Source organism: Babylonia areolata, chromosome 11 (genome assembly GCF_041734735.1).
Source record: "Babylonia areolata isolate BAREFJ2019XMU chromosome 11, ASM4173473v1, whole genome shotgun sequence".
NCBI classification, from domain to species: domain Eukaryota; kingdom Metazoa; phylum Mollusca; class Gastropoda; order Neogastropoda; family Buccinidae; genus Babylonia; species Babylonia areolata.
The window spans coordinates 15,588,066-15,610,321 of record NC_134886.1 but is presented as its reverse complement, the minus strand read 5'-3'; the positions used below and the strand labels follow the sequence as shown (position 1 = coordinate 15,610,321).

General features: G+C 40.0%; 1 protein-coding gene across 1 annotated transcript; it reads left to right on the top strand.

Annotated features, from left to right (window-relative positions):
* The first annotated feature begins 5,866 nt into the window (after positions 1-5,866).
* Positions 5,867-21,832, top strand: LOC143287567 (uncharacterized). The gene is made up of 5 exons (XM_076595660.1): positions 5,867-6,030; positions 6,637-6,744; positions 11,163-11,384; positions 15,843-15,923; positions 16,879-21,832. Exons 2-5 carry the CDS (start codon positions 6,681-6,683, stop codon positions 17,061-17,063), a joined length of 552 nt encoding a protein of 183 aa, XP_076451775.1. The 5' UTR covers positions 5,867-6,030; positions 6,637-6,680; the 3' UTR covers positions 17,064-21,832.
* The last annotated feature ends 424 nt before the right edge of the window (positions 21,833-22,256 follow it).

The following is a 22,256-nucleotide window of genomic DNA, read 5'->3' as shown; positions in this document are numbered from 1 at the left end:
GAGATTGCCTTTTTTGGGAAGGGTGATGATCAGTGATTGTGTCCACGGTGTGGGCCATTCCCCTGTTTGCCAGATCTTGTTGCAGATTTTCAGTAGCACATCTATCATAACTTCACCCCCTGCTTGGACCAGTTCTGATGGGATGTTGTTCACTCCTGCCGATTTCCCTTTTTTCAGTGATGCTATTGCTGCCTCTATTTCTTCACGGAGTATGGGGTGGTTACTGTTATCAGTGGCTGGTGGAACATTCAGTATTGCTGGATCACCTGTGGTCTGTATGTTCTATAGCTCTGAGCAGTATTCTGTCCATCGCTTTGGGATGTCTTGTTCTTCTGTTAGACATTTTCCATCCTTGGTCTGGATGTTGGACATAGTTCTACCTTGCCTTGTGTTGGTAAGTTCTTTCACAACTTGGTAGGCTTTCTTGCTGTTGTTTCTTGTCAGGTTTTCCTCTATGTCCTGGCATTTTCCCTCAATCCAATTCTCCTTGCCTTCTTCATGCTTCTCTTGATTTCGGTGTTAACTGCTTTGTACTGTTTTGCCCTTTCTTCTTCATTCTTTTTCTTTTTCAGGTCTCTACGTTTGTCACACAGCTGTAGGATGTCGTCCGTGACCCAGGGCTTCTTTTTGGTGCGTTGTTTTCCAAGAGTTGTTTGGGCTGTTTCAGTTACAGCTGCGTTGAAGTCGCTTACGAGTGTATCCAGGTCGGCGTCATCTGCATTGAGAGTGATGAGTGGCACGAATTTCCCACCAATCATGGCTTGGAATGCCTCTTGTACTTCAGGATCTTTCAATTTTTCCAGGTCGAACTTCAGTCTTGAGAAGCTTTGTTTCTTTGTTTTCTTCAGTTGGAGTTTGAAGGTCATCATTACCAAGTCGTGGTCACTTGCAATGTCAGCTCCTGGGAAACTTCTTGTCTTGGCAATGTTCACGCTAGACTGGAAACGCTTCTTTATCATGATGTAGTCTATTTGGTTGTGGTGATCTCCTCCAAGGCTGTGCCATGTCCATCTTTTGGATGCTTTGTGTGGTCCAAATGTGTTTGTTATCTTCAGGTTGTTGAAGCAGGCAAATTCCAGGAGTCTCAAACCTCTTTCATTTGTAGCGTTGTTACCATATCGTCCACATGGGCCCTTCCAGGTGTTGTAGGAGTCTTCTCCGATCTTGGCGTTCCAGTCACCTTGTACTACTATGATGTCTTTCTTTGGTGTCTGATCAAGGGTTTCTTGTAGTTGTTCGTAGAACTCCTCAACTTCATCATCGCTGTGATCAGATGTTGGAGCATATGCTTGTATGATGGTGATGTTGAATGGGGATGCCCTCAGGCGGATGGTAGTGAGCCTGCTGGATATTGGTCGGCAGCCCATGACAGTGTTAACAATGTCTTTGTGGATCAGGAACCCTACTCCATGTTCGTGTTTGTCCTCTCTATTTACAGAAAGCTACTAGAGTGGGATGAATAATTATGATGAAGAAAAGTAGCATTGGTTGCAATTTTTTGGTCTCTCATGCAATGCATTTTTGCAAACCACAGTGTGACTTTCATAAACATATATAGGCAGTTCATTGCTTGGTGTACATTAGCCCTACTTATAAACGAGTGAAGTTAGTTGTTTGAATTATGATGATGATTAATGAAAGATGATGATGATATACTTGTAACATGAGTTAGTATTTTATTATTTTTATTTATTTATTTATTTTTATTTATTTTTTTTTTTTTTTTTGCATCAGTGAAACAGTTTTATGTCAATGCTGTAGTTAAAGACTGTAAAAATGCTGCAGATAAACATATATTGTTTGATTTTTCTTTGCATCACTTTTTGTCTCTCATCATTTATAAACAAATGTCATGTCATAATTCTGTATGATGTGCATTGCTTTCAAAATCACCTCAGGTCCTTAAATACACTGTTAAACTGCATTATTTTCTGAAGGCATGCACAGTATGAAGTAGTATGTGAGACAGATATGTATAATAATTATGATAGATTTCTAGTTTCTGAATCATAATATTATGATAGATTTCTAGTTTCTGAATCATAATATTTAGCTAGAAATGTCTGAGAGAGTTCATGTTTGTGTTTTGCTGAATGCTCATGCAAATAAATGTAATGACAGTGCCTCATTTCTGCTAGCTCTACATGTGGCTGCTTTGGATTTGCTCAATCACAGAAAAGGTCTGACTATCCCCCACCCCCCCCCACCCCCCACCTCCATCCCCATCCCCCATTTTTTTCTCCTGAAATTATTTATAGTTAATTTAGATAAATGTGGTAGAACTATGACTAGGCAGGTGTTCCAGTGGACGTTGTGCCCTTTTAAGTAAGATGTGAGATCACAGGATATTATTATGATTATTTTGTTTTAGTTTAGTGTATTTTCTTACAATATCATCCCTCACTATTTGAGTTGTTTTAACTCTCTCCATACGAACGGCGAAAGAGACGACGTTAACAGCGTTTCATCCCAATTACCATCATCAAAATATTGCAAGCGGAACGCTCTTATACTGAAGAGGTTAATGTTGACAAAGTATACCACAGTTCTGACGACGGAAGCTAAAGGCTGGGTCAGTGAGACACCCACTGGACATCCGAGGGGTCTGTGTAGAGGAGAAGAGAGGACTGGCCGTACTGAGTGAGTTAAAGTGGATCAACAATGCTTACAGTGCTGATGTACTTAATTTGCTTTTCAATTAATTGAAAATGTTTTAATGCTGAGTTACGCTATGCCTTATTTTAAGCTGATTGATTTTTTAAATGAAAGTTAGGGCAGTCCTGTCTATGAAGACTGTCAGGAATCATCAGATATGTGTGTGTTTTTTCTTTAATTGAATGTCTTTTCCCTTTGAGTGATATTAGACATATTATGTATATGCATATGTTTGTGTATTGGAGGTGGGGGTGGGGATGGAGGTTAAAGTGTGTGTGTTTGTGTGTGTGGGAGAGAGAGAGAGAGAGAGAGAGGAGCAGTCAATGCACAGACTGAGAGAGAAAACTGTATCAGGACTGGAGTTAGAAGACACTTGAATGGAATTTGTACTGTTGTATTATAGATGAATAAGATATTCATGTGTGAGTGAATTCAATACAGAATAATCAATGAAGATTTGTATTTGAACCAGTGATTGCTGCTGATAAGTATGCTCACCAGTTAACACCTCAAAGAGATTACACGTGACAGCTTACAGGTCAGGATGTCAGTAGCCGCTCAGTATTTTGACACCTGCTTTTGGGGATTGTATAACACTGGTTCTGCAAACCAATGATAATATCACAAAACTACTGACTGTCTTGAAACACTGATCGTATTTCACCTTGGTTCTGCAGTCAAGGTGTTGTTTTATCTTAAGTAAGACGGGCACCATAGCCGAGTGGTTAAAGCGTTGGACTTTCAGTCTGAGGGTCCCGGGTTCGAATCTCGGTAACGGTGCCTGGTGGGTAAAGGGTGGGGACTTTTCCGATTTTCCAGGTCAACATATGTGCAGACTTGCTAGTGCCTGAACCCTCTTTGTGTGTATATGCAAGTAGAAGATCAGATACACACGTTAAAGCTCCTGTAATCCATGTCATCGTTCTGTTGGTTATGGAAACAAGAACTTACTCAGTATGCACCCCCCCGAAAATGGAGTATGGCTGCGTACATTACGGTGTAAACATACAAAACTGCATGATGCTTTATAACATTGTTGAGAACATGTACCATTTGTAAGTTTCTTTTCTCTGTCTTGAGTGTCGTTGATATTACTGGAAATTATTTTGTTAAATAACAACAAAGAACAGATAATAATCCCAAGGATTTATGTTAAAGATAATAAAACATCTTTTTTTCTGTGAAATGTGTGTTGTTGTTTGGGTTTGTGTGTGTGAATGTGTCTGTGTGTGTGTGTGTGTGTGTGTGTGTGTGTGTGTGTGTGTGTGTGTGTGTGTGCCAATTAACAAGCCCAGTCATCTCAGATGACAGTTAAGCATCAATTTGAGCTGGCAGAAAATGTCTGTTTCTGTCTGACTGCCTGTCTGTTTGTCCAACTATCTGTCTGTCTCTGACTGTCATTCTGTCACTTAGCACGTTTCAAAATGACCTTTCCTGACCCAACTGATTAGACATGACAAACAGCAAGAACAAAAACTTCATACCAAACACATCTTTCTCAGTTCTCCTTGTGCATATATACTCAAGTGTGCATCTCTCTCTCTCTCTCTCTCTCTCTCTCTCTCTCTCTATATATATATATATATATATATATCTTACAGCAGAATTCAAATTTCAATATGGTTAAGCTTTGGCAGAGAAATGGATCAAATCTGTATTTAATGTTTGATAAATGCAAATTGATGCTTAATTGTGGTGGCAGAAAAATTCCAAACAAAACATATACTATACAAGCAGAATAAGAACATATTAACATGAAAAAGACCTTGCTTGATAGCAGTTTTTTCATTTGATCTGCAGATTCAAAATTGTATATTTATAGTCATACATACATATGTATACATAATACATTACACACATACAACAAACAAACAAAGTAGAACACTTGTATGTGAACTATACCTGGGTTGTGACACTTTTGTTACAAAGCTCATTAACATGTGTGATGTACCACACTTGAAGTATATATACTTGAAGTATATATATATATATATATGGCATCATGCATAAATATAATCTGTATGCATAGCTAGAGTGTCCATAGCTCAAACTGAAGTGCCAGTCTGTTGCATTCGAGGATTATATGCGATAATCATAAAAAATAAAATTAAAATAAAAAAAGAAAGAAAGGAAAGAGCTACGTAACTAAGCTCCCAGTTTTGGAATGTCAGTCTAAATTGTCATGTGACCTATAATAATAGATTTACTTCTTGAATTTATTTGGTCGTCATTGAGGGTAGAGTTTGTGGTGATCTCATTGATACATATACACTTTGATGTGTATTTTGATAATTCTTTTCTTCATTTCAGTACAGCTCAATGCTGAAGGATTTTTTCTTGTTGAATCATCAAGCGTTCAAATACTTAAATGCCCCTTTTTGTCACATATTTTCTTAGTGGTTTGCTTTGCATGCCTACTCTAATTTCCTTTTATTATTAATTATCAATGAAAATAAAATCCTGCTCATCATGCAAACTCTTGAAAACTGTTGCATTTTGGGATCACTGTTGAGCAGATTTTTGACTTGTTAAGACTGTGCAGTTTCAATGTTTAATCACTCAGTGGCATACTAATCTCATTGTGTAATTCTTTTAACACCTTTGCTGGTACTTGCAGGTGCTTTTAACTTATTTAAAACTATTTCTGGAGTCACAGTAAGTTTACTTAGATCTTACTTATCATTTGATTTTGAACCTTTCTCTGTTATTGGTAATTTTCAGTTATTTTCTATGGTAAAGACACTAGAAAAGAATTCATTTAATGTTTCAACTTTATCATAATCTGTTAATTGTTGCCATTTCGCCATGAATTTTCTTTTCTTAATGAACCAAATCCTGTATTTACTTTCATCTTTTCTTCTACATACTTCCAGATGTAGTTTGGTTTAGTTGGGTTTTTTTTTTTTTTACAGTCTTTCGCTATTTGTTTATCATTTCTTCTGTGCTCTTTTATTTATTTATTTATTTATTTGCATTTGTTTCTCTCTTTGTTTCTTCTGTGTCAGCGAAACATGAAAATATCCAGCATACATCAGTTACAACAGTCATCAGCCGTGGGTCGTGTGATGGAAAAACAACAAAACAAAGCAAACAGAACGTATGATTTTTTGCTTTTCCCCATCGCACTGAACGCACTTGCTGTGTATGAACGACGGAAGAATTATCACAACTCTGCTGCTTGTATAAAAAGCAGTGTAGTTTCGAAACTTCCTTGTACATAGCGCTCAGTGGGCTGCACAGGTAGTGCCCGGACCGACTGCGTGTGGTCATCAGAAACCATTCTTGACTGTCATCTTCTTTCCCTTGACTACCGCCTTCATCATTGTGAAGATTCTGCAGACTATAGCGGTTTTGTCACGTCTGTTGTGAAATATGGTGATTGGTCATCGGGCTTTAATCGTCCGAGTTTGTCGAAAATGATTTGTCAGTACTGGAAATCTAGTGTGCGAGCCAACAGCATAAAGGGGGAAAAAAACCAAACAACAACAACCAAGTTTCGTTTTTCTTTCAGATGGTGTCAGAATGGTCAATGTGATGACCGTGGACACCTAACAGGAAGAAGAAGAACAAACAAACGTCATTGTACGACTCATTGACAGCAGCAGCAGCGCTAAGAGCCAGTGCAGTCTTGCCTTTTATTTTGAGAATCAAAGTCATTCACAAAACACTAAGCTCTAAATTAATTCCAATCGCAGTGAAAAAACCATTGATAATGCATTTCTCATTGCCATGTTGGCCTTTAAGCTTATATCAGTCTCTGATAAAGCAGTTGAGGCATTAGCTACCAGTCTTTAACAGTAGCCTAATGTCAACAAATATAATCATAATATTTTGACACCAATGATAATCAGAAACTGGAACTGCCTGGAGAAGGAAGTGGAGCAGACGACTGTTGGCATAAATACAGATGTCAGTTGTGGTAGATCTGATTCTGCTGCTATTTATTTATTTATTTATTGTTTGTTTGTTTTTTTCGCACAGCCTTGCAAGAAACTCACTGGCTGAAACAATTACTGTGATCAGAGATGGCCACAGGTGGGCACAACTATCAATCTGATGGAGAGCCTAATGATTCCTCATCTGGAACAGGTAATTTTTATTCCTTTTTTTTTTATACGTATTTTTGAATTGTTGTTATTGCTGAATATGCACAACTACAGTATTGATAGAATTAGCAGCACCACCACCACCAGCACCACCACAACCAAGTTCAGTTCAGTTACTCAAGGAGGTGTCACAGCAGTCTGACAAATATACACTGCACCACATCCGTTAAGCAGGTGCCTGACCAACAGCGCAACCAAACATGCTTAGTCAGGCCTTGAGGGAAAATAAAAAGCATCACCACCACCACAATGATGAGCAGCAGCACTAGCAACAACAATATAATGATAACACCAACGGTGATAATAATAATGATGATGGTGATAGTAATATTGATAGATCCGTTAACAACAATGGCAGCTACAACAAACTAGTACAGAAGCAGTATCCTCCTCCTTCTCCACCTCCGCATCAATATTGCCTCCTCTTCCACCTTATCATCAGTCATCATCAGCATCATCATCAACATGGATCATCATTCATCCAGCATCTTCATCAGTCATCATCATTAATTATTTTCGTCATTATTATCATAATCATGAAGATGATTAACCTCCTCAGTGCCCCATGGCGTATATGTGCGCAATGAAAAATGCATCACTAATTGTACCATGATGTATATGTATGTGTACATCAGTGTCATTTCAGGATTTTTCACAGTTAGTGGTTGCATTTTGAAGTTGAACTTTATGTGTCCTAATAGAACCAGTCAGAAAGCTTGATATATCTTCTCAGGATCAGGATCAGGATCTGTACGTCGCAGGGGCCAATATGGCCATCGTTGCAATGGAACTTGGGAGAGCGCATGCAAAGCTACTACTACTGCTACTGTTATTGATGGGAAACAGTAGCTGGCAGGGGTCTTTTGATGGCCACCTTGAATGCTGCGGTCGTCCCTGCACTCACAACTCCTTCCTCCAGCTGATTCCATCCTGCTGTTGTTTTCACAAAGAATGAGTTCTTTAGCTGGTTTGTCCTGCAGAATGGAATGACATCGCCCTTGCTGTTGTTGAAAGTTCTTCTTTCTACTATATTGTCTATATCATGGTCTTTATAAGATATAGGCTTGGATCTTCTGCTGGTCATGCTTGCAGGTGTCAAGAACTGTCCTGGTGGTAGGGCCGGTGTTTGATTGTCAACAATCCTAAACATTGTAGTAAGTCATATAGTTTTACGACGATCCTCTAAAGGTGGTAAATTTTGATTTTGTACTGAGCATTTGAGCGGCGTCACGCACTGGCAGCCTGGATCCCTTGATCTGTAGTCCCTGGTGATGAATCTGGCGGCCTGGTGTTGGACTCTCTCAAGCCTTTCGATGTCCTTTTTGAGGTGGGGGTCCCAGTCTGCTGCTGTGTATTCCAGTGTTGAACAGACAAGTGAAATATATGCCATTCCACGGATTTCTGGGTGGAATTGCCTCAGGTTACGTCTGAGAAAGCTGAGCGAGCAGCTGGCTCTTCTGCAGATGTTTGTAATGTGGCCAGTCCATTTCAAGTCGTTTGAGATCTGTACTCCCAGATATGGGTTTTGTTGAACTTGTAGTATGACTCCATTTAGTCTGTAAAAGTATGGAGATTTTCCTTTGCTGGATAGAATGTAGCATTTCTGTGCATTGAATCGCATTCCCCAGTCTTTTGCCCATACTTCCAGACTATCCAGGTCTTTCTGTAGGGTGATATTGTCTTGGAAGGAGTGGATTTCTTGGTACAGGAGGCATTCATCAGCAAAAAGGCGTACTGTTGATTTTGTGGATTGTGACAGGTTGTTTATATCGTACAGGAAGAGTAAAGGACCCAGTACTGTACCTTGGGGAACACCTGATATCACCTCTTTTCCCTCAGATTGCTCTCCCTCCAGGATCACTCTCATTTTATGCCATGTCAGGAAGTTCTTGATCCATGTATGGATGGGTCCTCTGATCCTGTAGTGATTCAGCTTGTGTAGCAGTCTGTCGTGTGTTACAGTGTCGAACGCATTACTGAAATCCAGGATTACCACATCTGTCTGGATGTTTTCATCATGCGATTTGAAGAGATCATGCATGGTGGTGAGCAACAGGGTTCCACACGAGTAGCCTGTCCTAAACCCGTGGTTTCAGTCTGTCAGTATGTTGTATTTTTTGAAGTGTCTATGGAGGTGGCAGCAGATAAAGTGTTCTAGCAGTCTGCACACTACCGAAGTCAAGGACACTGGGTGGTAGTTTTCTTCTCTATTCCTGTCGCCTTTCTTGAACACACTTGAAATGTTTGCTGACAGTCAGTGTATGGGGAGGACTCCAGTGGTTATTGACTGTTTGAATATAATAGTGAGTGACGCGGCAGTGGTGTGCACACAAGTTTTCAGGACTCTGGATGGGATTCCATCTGGGCCACAGGCCTTGGAGGGGTCTATGTTCTTTAGGAGTTCAGTTCCTTCTGTTGTAATGTCGAGATCTTCAGTGCTGGGTTGAACTAGGCCCTCCTTTGGGCCTCAAGCGCGTTGGGTTACGCTGCTGGTCAGGCATCTGCTTGGCAGATGTGGTGTTGCGTATATGGATTTGTCCGAACGCAGTGACGCCTCCTTGAGCTACTGAAACTGAAACTGAAACCTCCTTTGGGGGAGATGGTTTCCCATCATCTTGGGTGAATACAGACTTGAGCTGATCAAGAGGGATGTTTGCCTTGGAGTAGCTGTGGCTATACAGGGTGTTTCCTTTTTGACTCACTTGTGAGTCTATGTTTTAACCCGGTGTTCGGTTGTCTGTGTGTGTGTGTGTGTGTGTATGTTCGTGTGTCTGTGTGTCTGTGTGTCCGTGGTAAACTTTAACATTGACATTTTCTCTGCAAATACTTTGTCAGTTGACACCAAATTTGGCTTAAAAATAGGAAAAATTCAGTTCTTTCCAATCATCTTGTTTAACACAATATTGCATCTCTGGGATGGGCACAAAAAAATAAAAAATGAAGCCTAATTATATGCAAACTGCATTTACTGTTATATTTATATTTTTTGTATTCTCTAAACTTGGCACTTTGACCTCTTATTCTGACACAACAACAAGAGGAGTCATTATTGTCATTTTTTGTTCAAACAGGAACTTCTTTTGCTAAGCATGGAATTTTTATTTATTTTGCAAACGTTTTGGTGCAGATAGTAAAGAAGGGAAATTACTCTGTAATTAATGCTAGGGGACTTAATTTATCACAAGTGAGTCTTGAAGGCCATGCCTCTCTTGTTTCAGGTTGCTACACCTGTGTTGTCTTGGCATCTGGCTTTGACGTATGTCCAGAATGGCTTCGGGTTCTTCTCTTTGAAGCCTGTTTCAATGGTTTCATTGATATATTTCCACTCTGTTCCTCTCTCTCTTCTTTAAGTATCTGTGAGGATCAACAGCCAGTTATGCTCTGTATGATGGTTTCTGGATGTTATTGTCAATACCCCCATCACAGTGCTTTCAAAATGGTGGATGGTGAACCACAACTTTACCTTAGTGGCTTGAAACGGCAGTGTGTTACACCAAAAAAATTGGGATTTTGCAATCCAAGATGTTGCAGAGGCTTCACAAGACACCAGTATGTGTGAGGGGACATTAGACATAATTCCTCCCCACTGATATCAGTGGATTGATGTGGCATTATCTCTTCTGATCTGATGGCTCATTTTACCTGACTGAAAGTTAGATTGATGATTTGTAGAGAAGAGGGAGGGTGGGGGTAATTGAAGAGCTAGATGGAGTAAGCAGAGGAGAGAAAGTGGAGCAGGAGGTCAAGTATAACTCTGTGGCTGAGCTTGAGTGACCTGAAATACAAACCATCCACTCATTCAGGGCAGGGGGGGTGGGGGGGGGGGGGGGGAGAATGATGAAGGGTTTGAACAGTTTTGTGCGAGTTGTGAATTACATGTACAGCATGGTTTTAGAAAAGCATGCTCATATTGATCAAACAGCTATTGTCTGCAAACAAGCTTATGAAGTGTGCCCACCCCCCTCCCACCTACACTGTGGGCCATCTGTGTCACTGTTAACCTCTTTGATACTGTCTGAAAGTGAACATGAAGTGAGTGGGTATGACACTAACAGGAGTTGCAATTGAAGAACATATACATATCATTGTGTTAAAATAAATGAACTTCTAACTATCACTAGTATCAGAATTTGATACTCTGCTCATTTTCCTTTTAGAAAAGTATGGGTTATGTATACTCTGTTGCAGTAGTTGATGTGCGAGAATTTCTTGTTGATTATTACCCTCCACAACACCAAAACACCTGGCAAATAGGGAAGCACAAGTCAAAATAACACTTGCCACTGAAGAAGTTAATGCACATACATGCACACATTATTACATGCCTGTGACCGTATGCATGGATCCTTAACCATCATGTTCTAAACGTCTCTCTCAACATTATTTGTTCCTCTCTTTCAGGTCAGCGCCAGACCAGCTACAACCTTAATGTGAACACGGACAATGCACAGTTTACAGATGTGAGGGCAAACAGCCTTGTCGTCCAAAACCCAGTCTTTGTCAACAGCTACGGACCATTCCGCCGCAGACATTATCCCCCACCTTGGAATCCCAACGTCAGGGATGAAGCACTGGGGGATTTTCCTCCTCCAGAAGATTTATCTTATCTTTTTAAACCAGAAGGTATTCAGGCCCATGCACAACACTCTTTGCACATGTGTGTGTTCATGCACACATGCACATACACACATGCATTCATGTGCACACACATACACACCCATATTTTTATAACGTTATTTGTGCAGTTTGGTGCATCAGATACTATGTTTTTTGTAAATTCACTGTTGGTGTATATGTATGTCTGTTCAAGTGTGTGTGTGTCTGTGTGCATGCTTGTTTGTTTAATGTTTGTGTGTGTGTGTACGCACGCACATGTGTGTGTGTGTGTGTGTGAAAGAGAGAGGTGGGGTGGGGGGGGGGGGGGGGCAAACACAATACTATACACACACACACAAACACACACACACACACACACACACAGCCACAAGCATGGTATTAATAAACGACTGGAAAAAAAAAACAACCCACACAGAACGCACACATACACACACACACACTCCCATTCTCACACACACACACGCTTACACACACATAAATACTATACTAATGTGAATATGAAACAGTAAGTCTAATAAAAAACAAATACACAGCAATAATGATAATAATGATAGTATTTATATAGCGCTGAATCTTGTGCAGACAAATCTAAGCGCTTTCACACCAGTCATTCACACGCATGCATGACTCTAAAACTGAAGACAAGGAAGACATAGGGGAGGGAGGCTGTCTTGTGAAGAGGTGGGTTTTTAGGCCAGACTTGAAAGAGCTAAGTGCGGAGACCTGACGAAGCGAAAGAGGAAGTTCATTCCAAATACAAGGTCCAGAGATAGAGAAAGAACGGCGTCCAACAGTAGAGTGTTTGAATTTGGGTATGCGTACACAGAGTGGATCCAAAACCGATTATAGAGAGCGAGATGGAGTGTAGAGTTGAAGGCAGCCATAAAGATAGGAAGGGGCAGATTTGTGAATACATTTATAACATAGAGTGCTGATCTTACACTTTATTCTGTGTGAGACAGGGAGCCAGTGGAGATGCTGCAAAATAGAGGTGATGTGCTCAGATCTTTTCTTTCTGAGGACGAGTCGGGCAGCAGAGTTTTGTATGCGCTGAAGGAACTGAATGGATGAAGCAGGCAAACCCGACAATAGGGAGTTACAGTAGTCATGGCATGAAAGAATGAGAGAAACAACAAGTCTAGATGTTGCGTCTGTGGACAGATATTTCCGAATGGAACTGATGCATCGCAATTGACAGTAGCAGGATTGGCATGTCTGATTGATAAATTTTTGCATGGACAGTGTGTTGTCCAGGACAACGCCGAGGTTCCTGACTGTGCTGGAAAGAGGGATGGATGTACTGCCAAGTTTGATGGTGTCAGTTATGATGGAAGACAGTTTTTGTTTAGTTCCTATGATCATTGCTTCGGTTTTGTCTGCGTTCAGTTGTAACTTATTTAGAGTCATCCAGTTTTGAATGTCTAGCATTCAAATGTTTCTTGCAAGAGCAAGGACATCTTTTCAGGGGTATCACTCTTCTGAAGTTGAGTTTCATCAGCATAGGAATGATGACTAACATTGTGATGGTTGATAATTTCAGTGAGAGGAGCAGTGTACAGTGTGAAGAGAAATGGGCCTAAAACAGATCCCTGTGGGACTCTGTGTTTGATTTAACAGGTTCAGATTGGAAATTATCGACAATGACAGACTGGAATTGATCAGTGAGATAAAATTTGAACCAGTTGAGAACAGTGCTGTTGATGCCAAATGTAAAATGAAGACGAGAAAGAAGGATTGAATTGTCTGTAGTGTCAAAGGCAGCTGACAAGTCGAGCAGAGTGAGAAGGGAAATTTTTCCTGAGTCGGACTATGCGCATATTGGTACACATACATTAATACATCAAATTGACAGTGGAGCAACTGACAACTACTGCATGAATATTATTATAACTGCATTCAATAGAAGGAAATGAAAAACCAAAGAAGCAAACGAAAGTAACATGCATTACAAACAAATGAAATATTATAAAATAATACTTCAGTTCACACACACACAAAACAGGGATGCAATATAATATGATGAGGTGGAGGAATGGGGCGGTCCTGGGCAATCGTACACACCAAGAGTCAGTCGGTATCAACAAAATGGACAATACCTTACACTGTCATAAGGTGGGAAAGGTAATGTTTTTTGAAGGTAGTGGGGCAGTGGTGTTGTTTAATTGTTTCTGGGAGTGAGTTCCATAGAGTGGCGCCTGCGTATACCAAACTGGATTTGAACAAATCAATTTTGGGGATTGGGATGTGGACTTTTGGGGGATTCCTTGATGAATTTACAGAGAATTTGTTTATCGGTGTTGGTGCATTTCCTGTCATAATCTTGTGCATTGTTCTTCCTTTGTTGTACTCTAATTTATGGATAAGAGGGAGAATATTCGCTTGTTTATTGTTGGAGTCCAATAGGAAGGTCTTTTTTTTAGGAGTACCAGCTTGAGCCCCTGGAGAGAGAGAGAGGAGAGAGAGAGAGAGACTACAGTTTTGCTTGTCTGAAGCCGTAAAACTGCACACAAAGACTTGCTGTTCAGGTTTTAATTGTGTGGAACCAATTTGTTTTAAAAACTCACAGAAGTTTAAAGAATAATATTGGGGATTACAAATACAGAGGAAGAATTGCTTCAGTCTCCAGGACAAAATTTAATCCTGTTCTGTGATTTGCTTTGAATAAGTTATTTTCAGATGGCTAGAATTCTGTAGTGTTGTTTTATTTGCTAATTAAGTCAGATATTTTGCATGCAGTGTTGTGACAAGAATATGTAGGAAGTTCGACCAGGATTGTTTTTTGTTTTTTTTTACGACAGCAGACTGTCTTGAAGAGGAGAGCAGTTAATGGAATGCTGACAGCATCTGTAATGGAATGATTATCACAAGATAGGAAAAGGAAAAAAAATGCCTGTTGCATCATTAGCACTGACACATCCAGCTTTTTATTTGATTTTTCATCAGCACATGCATAGAAAATGTGATTATGAACACATACACATGCACATACACACACAGAACACACACACACACACACACACACACACACACACACACACACACACACACCTTCCCCTTTCTCTCTCTATATATAATATATATTATTGATTGAAATATTTATCTTTTTTTTTTATCAGTTGCACATTTTGTGGCCACATTAAATTAAAGTCTTTTACAGTATGAAAAAAAAAAGAGAAGAATTTCAAGGATATATATCTTGGTCCCTCAAGAATGCAAATATTGACACCTAGCCAGACTGATTGTATCGTTTTTCCTGTTGCAGAAATTGATAGCATCTCTCATTGTCATGTGCAGAGACTTGCATTCTTTTTGGAACATCGTTTGTGATTACTGTGCTGTACATCTCAGTCCGTATGAGTTCTGTTGGAAATATGAGAAGACACAGAACATGTTCAGATGCAGATAAAAAATATGTTAGTAATTGTAACGATAGATTTGTATGACAATAATGATGATATTGATCATACTACTACTACTAATAATGATAGTAGTAATGATGATGATGAAGATGATGAATATGATGATATTTAGATGAAGGACAATAAATGCAACTATTAATGATCATACCACTACTACTACTTCTGGTGATAAATAAGAATAGAACAAGCACAGCTTTTTAGTCGTTCATTCATTTCAAAATTTTATTTCAGTTTCCCTTGTATACCTAGAGCTCTCTTTCTTTGTCTTTGTATGCATCTGTCTGTCTGTTTATCTATCTATTCATCTCTGTCTCTCTTTCTCTCTCTCTCTCCTTGTCTCTCTCTGTATGTGTGTGTGTGTGTGACTTTAAAAATTATTTTTGTATTTACTATTATATTTTAAATTTAGAATAATTCATCCATTTGTTCATTTATTTATTGATTTATTTTCCCAACAGACATCACAGAGATTCACTAAAGTGATGGGGCTCAGCAGCAATGCAGGGTCTCCTTGTGTGTTGTCAACAGACACTGAGACAGTCAGTTTAATTGTGTCTGCTGTACAGTTGCATGCGTCCATCCTATCTGATCCGACGTTGCGTGGGTGTCTGAATGGCCTAGCCCATAGCTGCTGTCTTTTGTAGAAATGTGGTCTTCTTTATCATTATCCACCTCTTCAAACTTAGGACCTTCTGTTTTGAACATTTCAATGATGTTATCAGTGGAAAAATGCTGCATTTATCACCATTTTTTTGTCGTCTGTGTGGAGAGAGTTAAAGGAAGACTGTTACTTGTCTAATACTACACATACTTGCACACATGCACATGCACTTGCACGCATGCACATAAAATTACACACACACACACACACACACACACACACACACATGCAGATGCACACACACGCTCTCACAGAGACATGTGCACTCACACACACATACACACATGCATGCACACACACACAAGTACAGGTACACACACACATATGTTTTTAATCTTTTTTTCCTTTTTTCTTTGGTTTGCTTTGATTTTTTTCCAATTTCAGATCTGGAACGAACTGTGGAAGAGAAATTGCTGAACTGTGTAGCAATGGCTTTTGAAAAAGGTGGCAACATAACTTGGTTAGGTGAGGAATTATGGAAAGATATCATATTGTGGACATTTGATAATGGCCGCAATAATGCTGCAATGTTTCTTCAGCATATTCCTTCAGTATGATTTAGAGCTCTATGCTCTTCTTAAGAAAAGAATATGTTATAAGGCAAAGGAATATGATGACTGAATGAACTCACATGTATGCACACACACACATTCTTATGCATATGCACACACTTAAATGCACATAAAGGTAGGCATGCATGTGCACTTGCACGCGCGCACACACACACACACACACACACACAAATATTTAATACTGTTATTTATATTTACATTGTTGTAGGTTAATACTTGTTGATATGCATATACATATTCTCCTTCCCATGACAACTCATTCAATACACACCACAACCTCTTTAGACTTTTTCTTATAATATACTTTTCCTCTGATACATAACATGAACTTTTTTTTTTCTTTTTCTTTTTTTTACGCTAATATTCACATGCATTCCCTTTCCTTTATACACTACTTTACTCCTTTCCGTCTAAAAACACTTATAGTGAATAGACGTTAAACTGAAGAAAACACATGCAAATCCCTTTCACTTGCGTGCACATCTCACACAACGCATGCCTGTACATGTGTGCATGGAGGAGCACACACTGGGCCTTTTCACACTCTCTTTACATGTACAATAGTCAGTCGTGTCCAACAATGAACATCAGAAGACAGAACAGCAGAGGAGGCAACTGCTGTGCCAACTCTTTGAGTCAGAATTTGATTATGGTGGAGAGTGTCTTGTCTCTCCTTAGTCTGTGTGTTTCTGTGTGTCTCAGTTTAAGTCTCTGTTCATCCTTCAGTGTGCTCCTCTGTCTGGCTATCTGCAGAAAAAAGAGAGCAACATGATTGTGGAAGAAATCTTGTACAGGGAAACAACTCGCGTTTGTACACTGATGAAATTCTTGTCCCTTTGTCTGTACAGCCAGGAAACTGGACGTCACTTTAGATACGGAAAGATGTCACAACGACTATCGTGAGCAGGTGTACCAGGTGTTGTTGAAGTGGCAACGCAGAAATGCGGCGGTCAAGGTCCGCGATCTGGTGAAAGCCTTGTGTGAAAGCCGCAACCCCGATCCAGTGAAGGTGCTGAATGATTACCTGAGATGAGATAACTAGAAACCAAAATGTGAGAAGACACAAGACCAGGCTTGAAATGGATTGTTGGATTGTTACTGTATGTGACAAGTGACAACTGCTTTGATCACCAAAGGTGCATTACATGACAAGTAACAAATGGTTTGAACACCAAAGAAATTATGTGACAAGTAGCCAATGGTTTGATCATCAAATATGCATTACATGTCATGTAACAAATGGTTTGATCACTAAAGACACATAACATGACAAGTAACGAATTGTTTGATCACTAAAGCCACATAACATGACATGTAACAAATGGTTTGATCACCAAATATGCATTACTATTTACTTGTCATGTAACAAATGGTTTGATCACCAAAGAGGCATTATGTGACAAGGAACAAATGGCTTGGTTAAAGATGCATCAAAATGGTTCTGGGGGTGTGTTCTGATCAAGACATCGTTCATACATACATGTTCACACACTAAGTTACACATAAGCGTTCTGAGAGTGTGGACACTATAGATTCACATGAAGACGTGGATAAAAATTGTCCAACCCATGAATTGGATACAGTAAGCTAACAGCTGAAGTGACCTGTGCCACCCTCTCACATGCCCCACCACTCTGGTAATTGAACTTCACCTTCATGGGCCAAATGCCTGGCCAGCTGGTCATGAATTACTGCCCCTGTCAGCATCCTACATCACAATTGTTTGAAGTAGTGGTGGCAATGGTGAATTACTGCCCTTATCAACAGATGCTGCACAACAGTTCTCTTGACATCATCATCGTTGTCTTCTCAGTGTATGTTGTACCATCATCGGTGGAAGTCGTCAGTGGACATGCATGGGGTGCTGGAGCCCAAAGAGCACACTTGTGGTTGCAGAGGGGTGTGGGGGCTGGGGGGCATGAAACGTCAGCAGGCAGACCAGGGACAGACACAGCTCTGAGTCACCGATCACAAGCAGTTGCATGGTGCTGTGGTGGTCTCCCTTAAATGTTCTCTTGACTGCTTGACATGAACAGTTGTAATGGGGAGGGGAGGAGTGGAAAGGGGAGACACTGGATCTGCTTCCTCTGAAACATTTTGACGACAGAGCTGGATTGGAACCTTCATTGAAAGGTGGTAAAAATCCAGCTGCAAGATCCTTGCTGGGCAGAGCACTTGGAAAGCAGACTGCGCTCTCCTGAATTCCTGAGAGCAGTCAGTTTCAGTTTCAGTTTTAGTAGCTCAAGGAACACTTACTTGTACAAGCACACACACACATACGCCCATATCCCCCCCCCCCAACCCCCCCCACACATATATACAAAGATATATATATACACACCCACACGTTCCAATATCCTATTGCTCCCACAGTGTAGGCATGCATACACTCACATACCTCATCCTCTACCCCCCCTGGCCCCCGCACGCCCACCTCCCCCTCACACACACACACACACACACATATACGCATGTGCTTGGAACTCTCCTGACACTTGTGTACACTTACACCCTTGCGCATGCACAAATGCACTCAAACACACAGACCCACACATACACACAAACACACACATAGAGGCTGCCACTGCTTGGCCGCAAGAGGGATGAGAAAAGATCTCTGATGCCAAGAACGTGGCGTCTAGTGTGTTGCTCAGTCTGTTGTATTTGGAAAGGCCCACAGAGACTCTGTTCCGTTCTGAAGAAATTTGCGCTATGTTGGTTTGGAAATGATGCCGATATTTGTTTGATTTGCAAAGCATCGTGCTCTACCTTTCCGCTCCCTCTCTCTGCTTTTATTTCTTTGAGGTGATCGATGGTGTGATGGCCTTGTACCTGTTCTTTTTAATATTCTTTGACTTTTCTGAGGATTTCCGATTTTCCTAGATGTAGGCCGCTTGTTGGTGTTGAGTTACCAGCAAGTCTGTCAGCTTGCTCATTTCCCTTAACACCTGCATGTCCCAGGCAGTATGACCATATGAGTTTTTTAATCTGAAATTTGTGCATTGCCTTATGCCACTCTGGGCTTCCCATTCCGTTTTCAATTTTCTGTATGAGGTTCATTGAGTCAGTTAGAGTCATGGCATGTTGGTTTCCGGGCATATGGATGGACGATAGCCACTGGAGGGCATGTGTCACAGCTTCAGCTTCCATCGTTAGGCTGGAGGTTGTGACTTTGTAGGCAACATTCTCTTCCCTAATTGTTTTTCCATTTTGTTTCACAGTGAATCCCCAACCGGATTGGTCTTTGGTGACTGAGTCATCTGTGTGCTGAACCCACAAAGTGGGTACATTTGCAACCATGGAAATAATCCATACCACTACCTTACAATGTCTTTCAGAAAATCATCACAGAAAGTTTATTTCTGGTTGTTGATTTTAAGAAAACATTTTTTTTTTTTACAGTATTTCTTTTGTTTAGAACTTGATGTCCTTTCCTGATTCATTATAATGAAAACTGCTGTCAAACTCACTGCTTGGCCTTCACCATATGAAGTTGTCTGTGAGGTACGATTGTTTTCAGTTTGTTTGCATATAATGCTCAGCTGTAAGTTATGGTGAGGAGATAAAAAATGTGTAAGTAAGAATTTGAAAACAGTGATATCATAATGACGTTGACCATAAGTTTGTAAACGTTAATGTGTGCGACAGAGAGAGAGAGAGAGAGAGAGAGAGAGAGAGAGCTTTGTCTGTGTGTTTGTTGGATTACATTTTCTTCTCGAGGATCTGTGGCACATTGTAAACACAGAATACAAGTTGAATATTGCTCAGAGAATATTATTATTCTTAAAATGTTTGTCACAACGCAATATTCTTTTGTGCCAAAACACACATGAAAACATACATGTACATTCATTCATACATGTATGTATACCCTGACTGCTTCCTGTCATGATCCATTCATTGAATTATCTGAATTTATTAATTTGTTTATCTGAATGTATTAATTTGTTTGATGCCCAAGGAAAAAAACTAAGTTGCTTTGTTTGAGTCATTCTTTTCCTTAGCTTTCTCTTGCCAATGTGTGTGTGTTTTGAATGATGCCGAGAGTATCATTACCTCTTCCTTGGCCCTCCATCCTCCCCCTTTGTTCGGTTTTTTGATAGATGAGAATTTATATTATCCAGCCATTTTTTAGACTTGTTAACAATTGTACAGAGCTGGTCTGTTACTGTGGTAAGTTTGCTATGCTTTTGAGTTTGAATATTTCAAAATGCTTTCAGTCTGTCTGTCTGGTTATGGACTGATAGAAAATATATGTTGGGAAAGACAGAAAAAAGGGGGTTGGGTAAACAATTTCAAGGGAGACAAGCAGTAAAAATAACCAAAAGTAATGGGTAGGGGTACGTTCCCAACACTGGAAGTTGTTGCATTCTGAGACCACAGACATGGAGTGGGGAGAAAGGAAAAACCTGGAAGGGAGACCATTGTTAGCATGATACCAGTGTAATCTGTAATAGTTCCTTCCCTCTACTGAATGCTGTTAAATTGGTATCTTTGTGGTTGGATGACTAAAATGGCCCTTTAATTCTCTCTTTCTGTCTGTCTGTCTTGAACATTTGCTTACTGAACACCAAACTGATGGTATTTCTGTTATAGTCCCAAAGTTGTTTTATTATTTTTTTTACATATATTTGTCAACAGCAGCCTCCCCTCAACCCCCAGTACTATTTGCTGTTTTACTTTATCTGTTTGAAAGTTATTTTTAAAACAGTTTTAACAAACTTCATTTAGATGTATACTGATTGTTTTTTTTTTTTTTAAATGATAATATATTTATCATTTGTGATATTGTTAATGTGATGATAATGTACATGTACATGCAAAGGGGAAAAAAAGGGTGTTATTTTTTATTACGCTTATTTTGTGTGAATTACCAGGGATGTAAGTGGGGGAAGGTAAATGCTGGAGAAGTTCTTTGGGAGATGGAGGAGTGATTGTGTGAGTGGGGAAGTGATGGTACTGGTTGGAGAGGGTGTGAGCAGGTGGTGGGGGGGGGGGGGGGGGGAGAAGAAATGTGGATGTGTTTCTTTGCAGTTGAGATGTTTGTTAAGGTGTGTGTGCTGTTGGAAATAATGCAGAACTTTCCTCCTCTCCTAACCTGACCTTTAGTATGTAAACTGGATAACATACATGTGTCAAGGCTGCTGGCATTGTGCAAAAATCTGACCATTTAATTCAGCCTGCACTTTGCCTCTGCGCGGGCCAGAGTACTGAAATTACCCAGTGTTTTCCCTCCAAGTCTGGTACCAAGCCAGCATGGTACTGTACAATCAGATTACGCTGCCATGCTTCTTCAGCATGGAGGCTGGCTGTGTTGTACTGACCTCAGTGTTACCTGTTTGTGCATAATACTGCACTTTGCAGGTCCCTGGTCTTTACATACCTTAATGTATTCACTACCAGGATGGTGGACTTTGTGATGAGGTGATCAAGAATGAATTGTGTTTGTAGTGTGATGGAGTTTTAAGGATTGAACATACCATGCTTTGGTTGGAAGTGCCACTCTTTGTCATGTGTGAAAATTGAACAATTCTTCAGTGAGTTGACTTCACTGCATGTGATCTGTACATTGCCCCAGTGACACTTATTTTGGTATAATATTTTCCAAAAGGGAGGTTGGCGTGCACAACAAGCCATAGCTGTTACACACATATACATGTATATGTAATGCTGATTGTGGTCTTGTCTGCTAACAGCAGAGTGCTCTACAATTTTATCTTTTAATTTGTGCCGGTGAAGCCCTTTGGGGTGGGGTGAAAATTTGAAGAAAAGTTTTTTTGAAATAAATTTTGTGACAATCAAGTGTAGAGTTATTATTTTTTAAAAATGTGAATGTCAGCTGTAACTTCATCACTCAAACACCCTTTGTGCTCAGCTAGGTTTTACCTTCTCTGTCTCTTTCTATATATATATATATGTGTGTGTGTGTGTGTGTGTGTGTGTGTGTGTGTTCTGTAAGCTGTGTTTGTATATACAGTAAACTACAACGCCCACTCACTCTTCGCATAATATTGTTGCCGTAAAGTTGGGGACTGGGTATTTTACATTTTGCTGGGAACCCATTTCCATTTTTAGCTTCACCATAAAGAACTGGCTGGGCATTTACTGTATGCATGAGAAGTCTCCACTGGTGATAGTCATTAGGAAACTGTTGAAATGTGTATAATGTGTGTGTCTAGTAACTAATCTCTCTGTGTCTGCATCATTCATTCATTTTTGTGTCGGC

Bases quoted from the DNA above. Each gene is read 5' to 3' on its own strand.
- LOC143287567 (XM_076595660.1), top strand. From the start codon at position 6,681: ATGGCCACAGGTGGGCACAACTATCAATCTGATGGAGAGCCTAATGAT. The intron at 11,385-15,842 runs GTATTCAGGCCC...TTCCAATTTCAG, and splicing joins TTATCTTTTTAAACCAGAAG to ATCTGGAACGAACTGTGGAA. The intron at 15,924-16,878 runs GTGAGGAATTAT...TTGTCTGTACAG, and splicing joins TGGCAACATAACTTGGTTAG to CCAGGAAACTGGACGTCACT.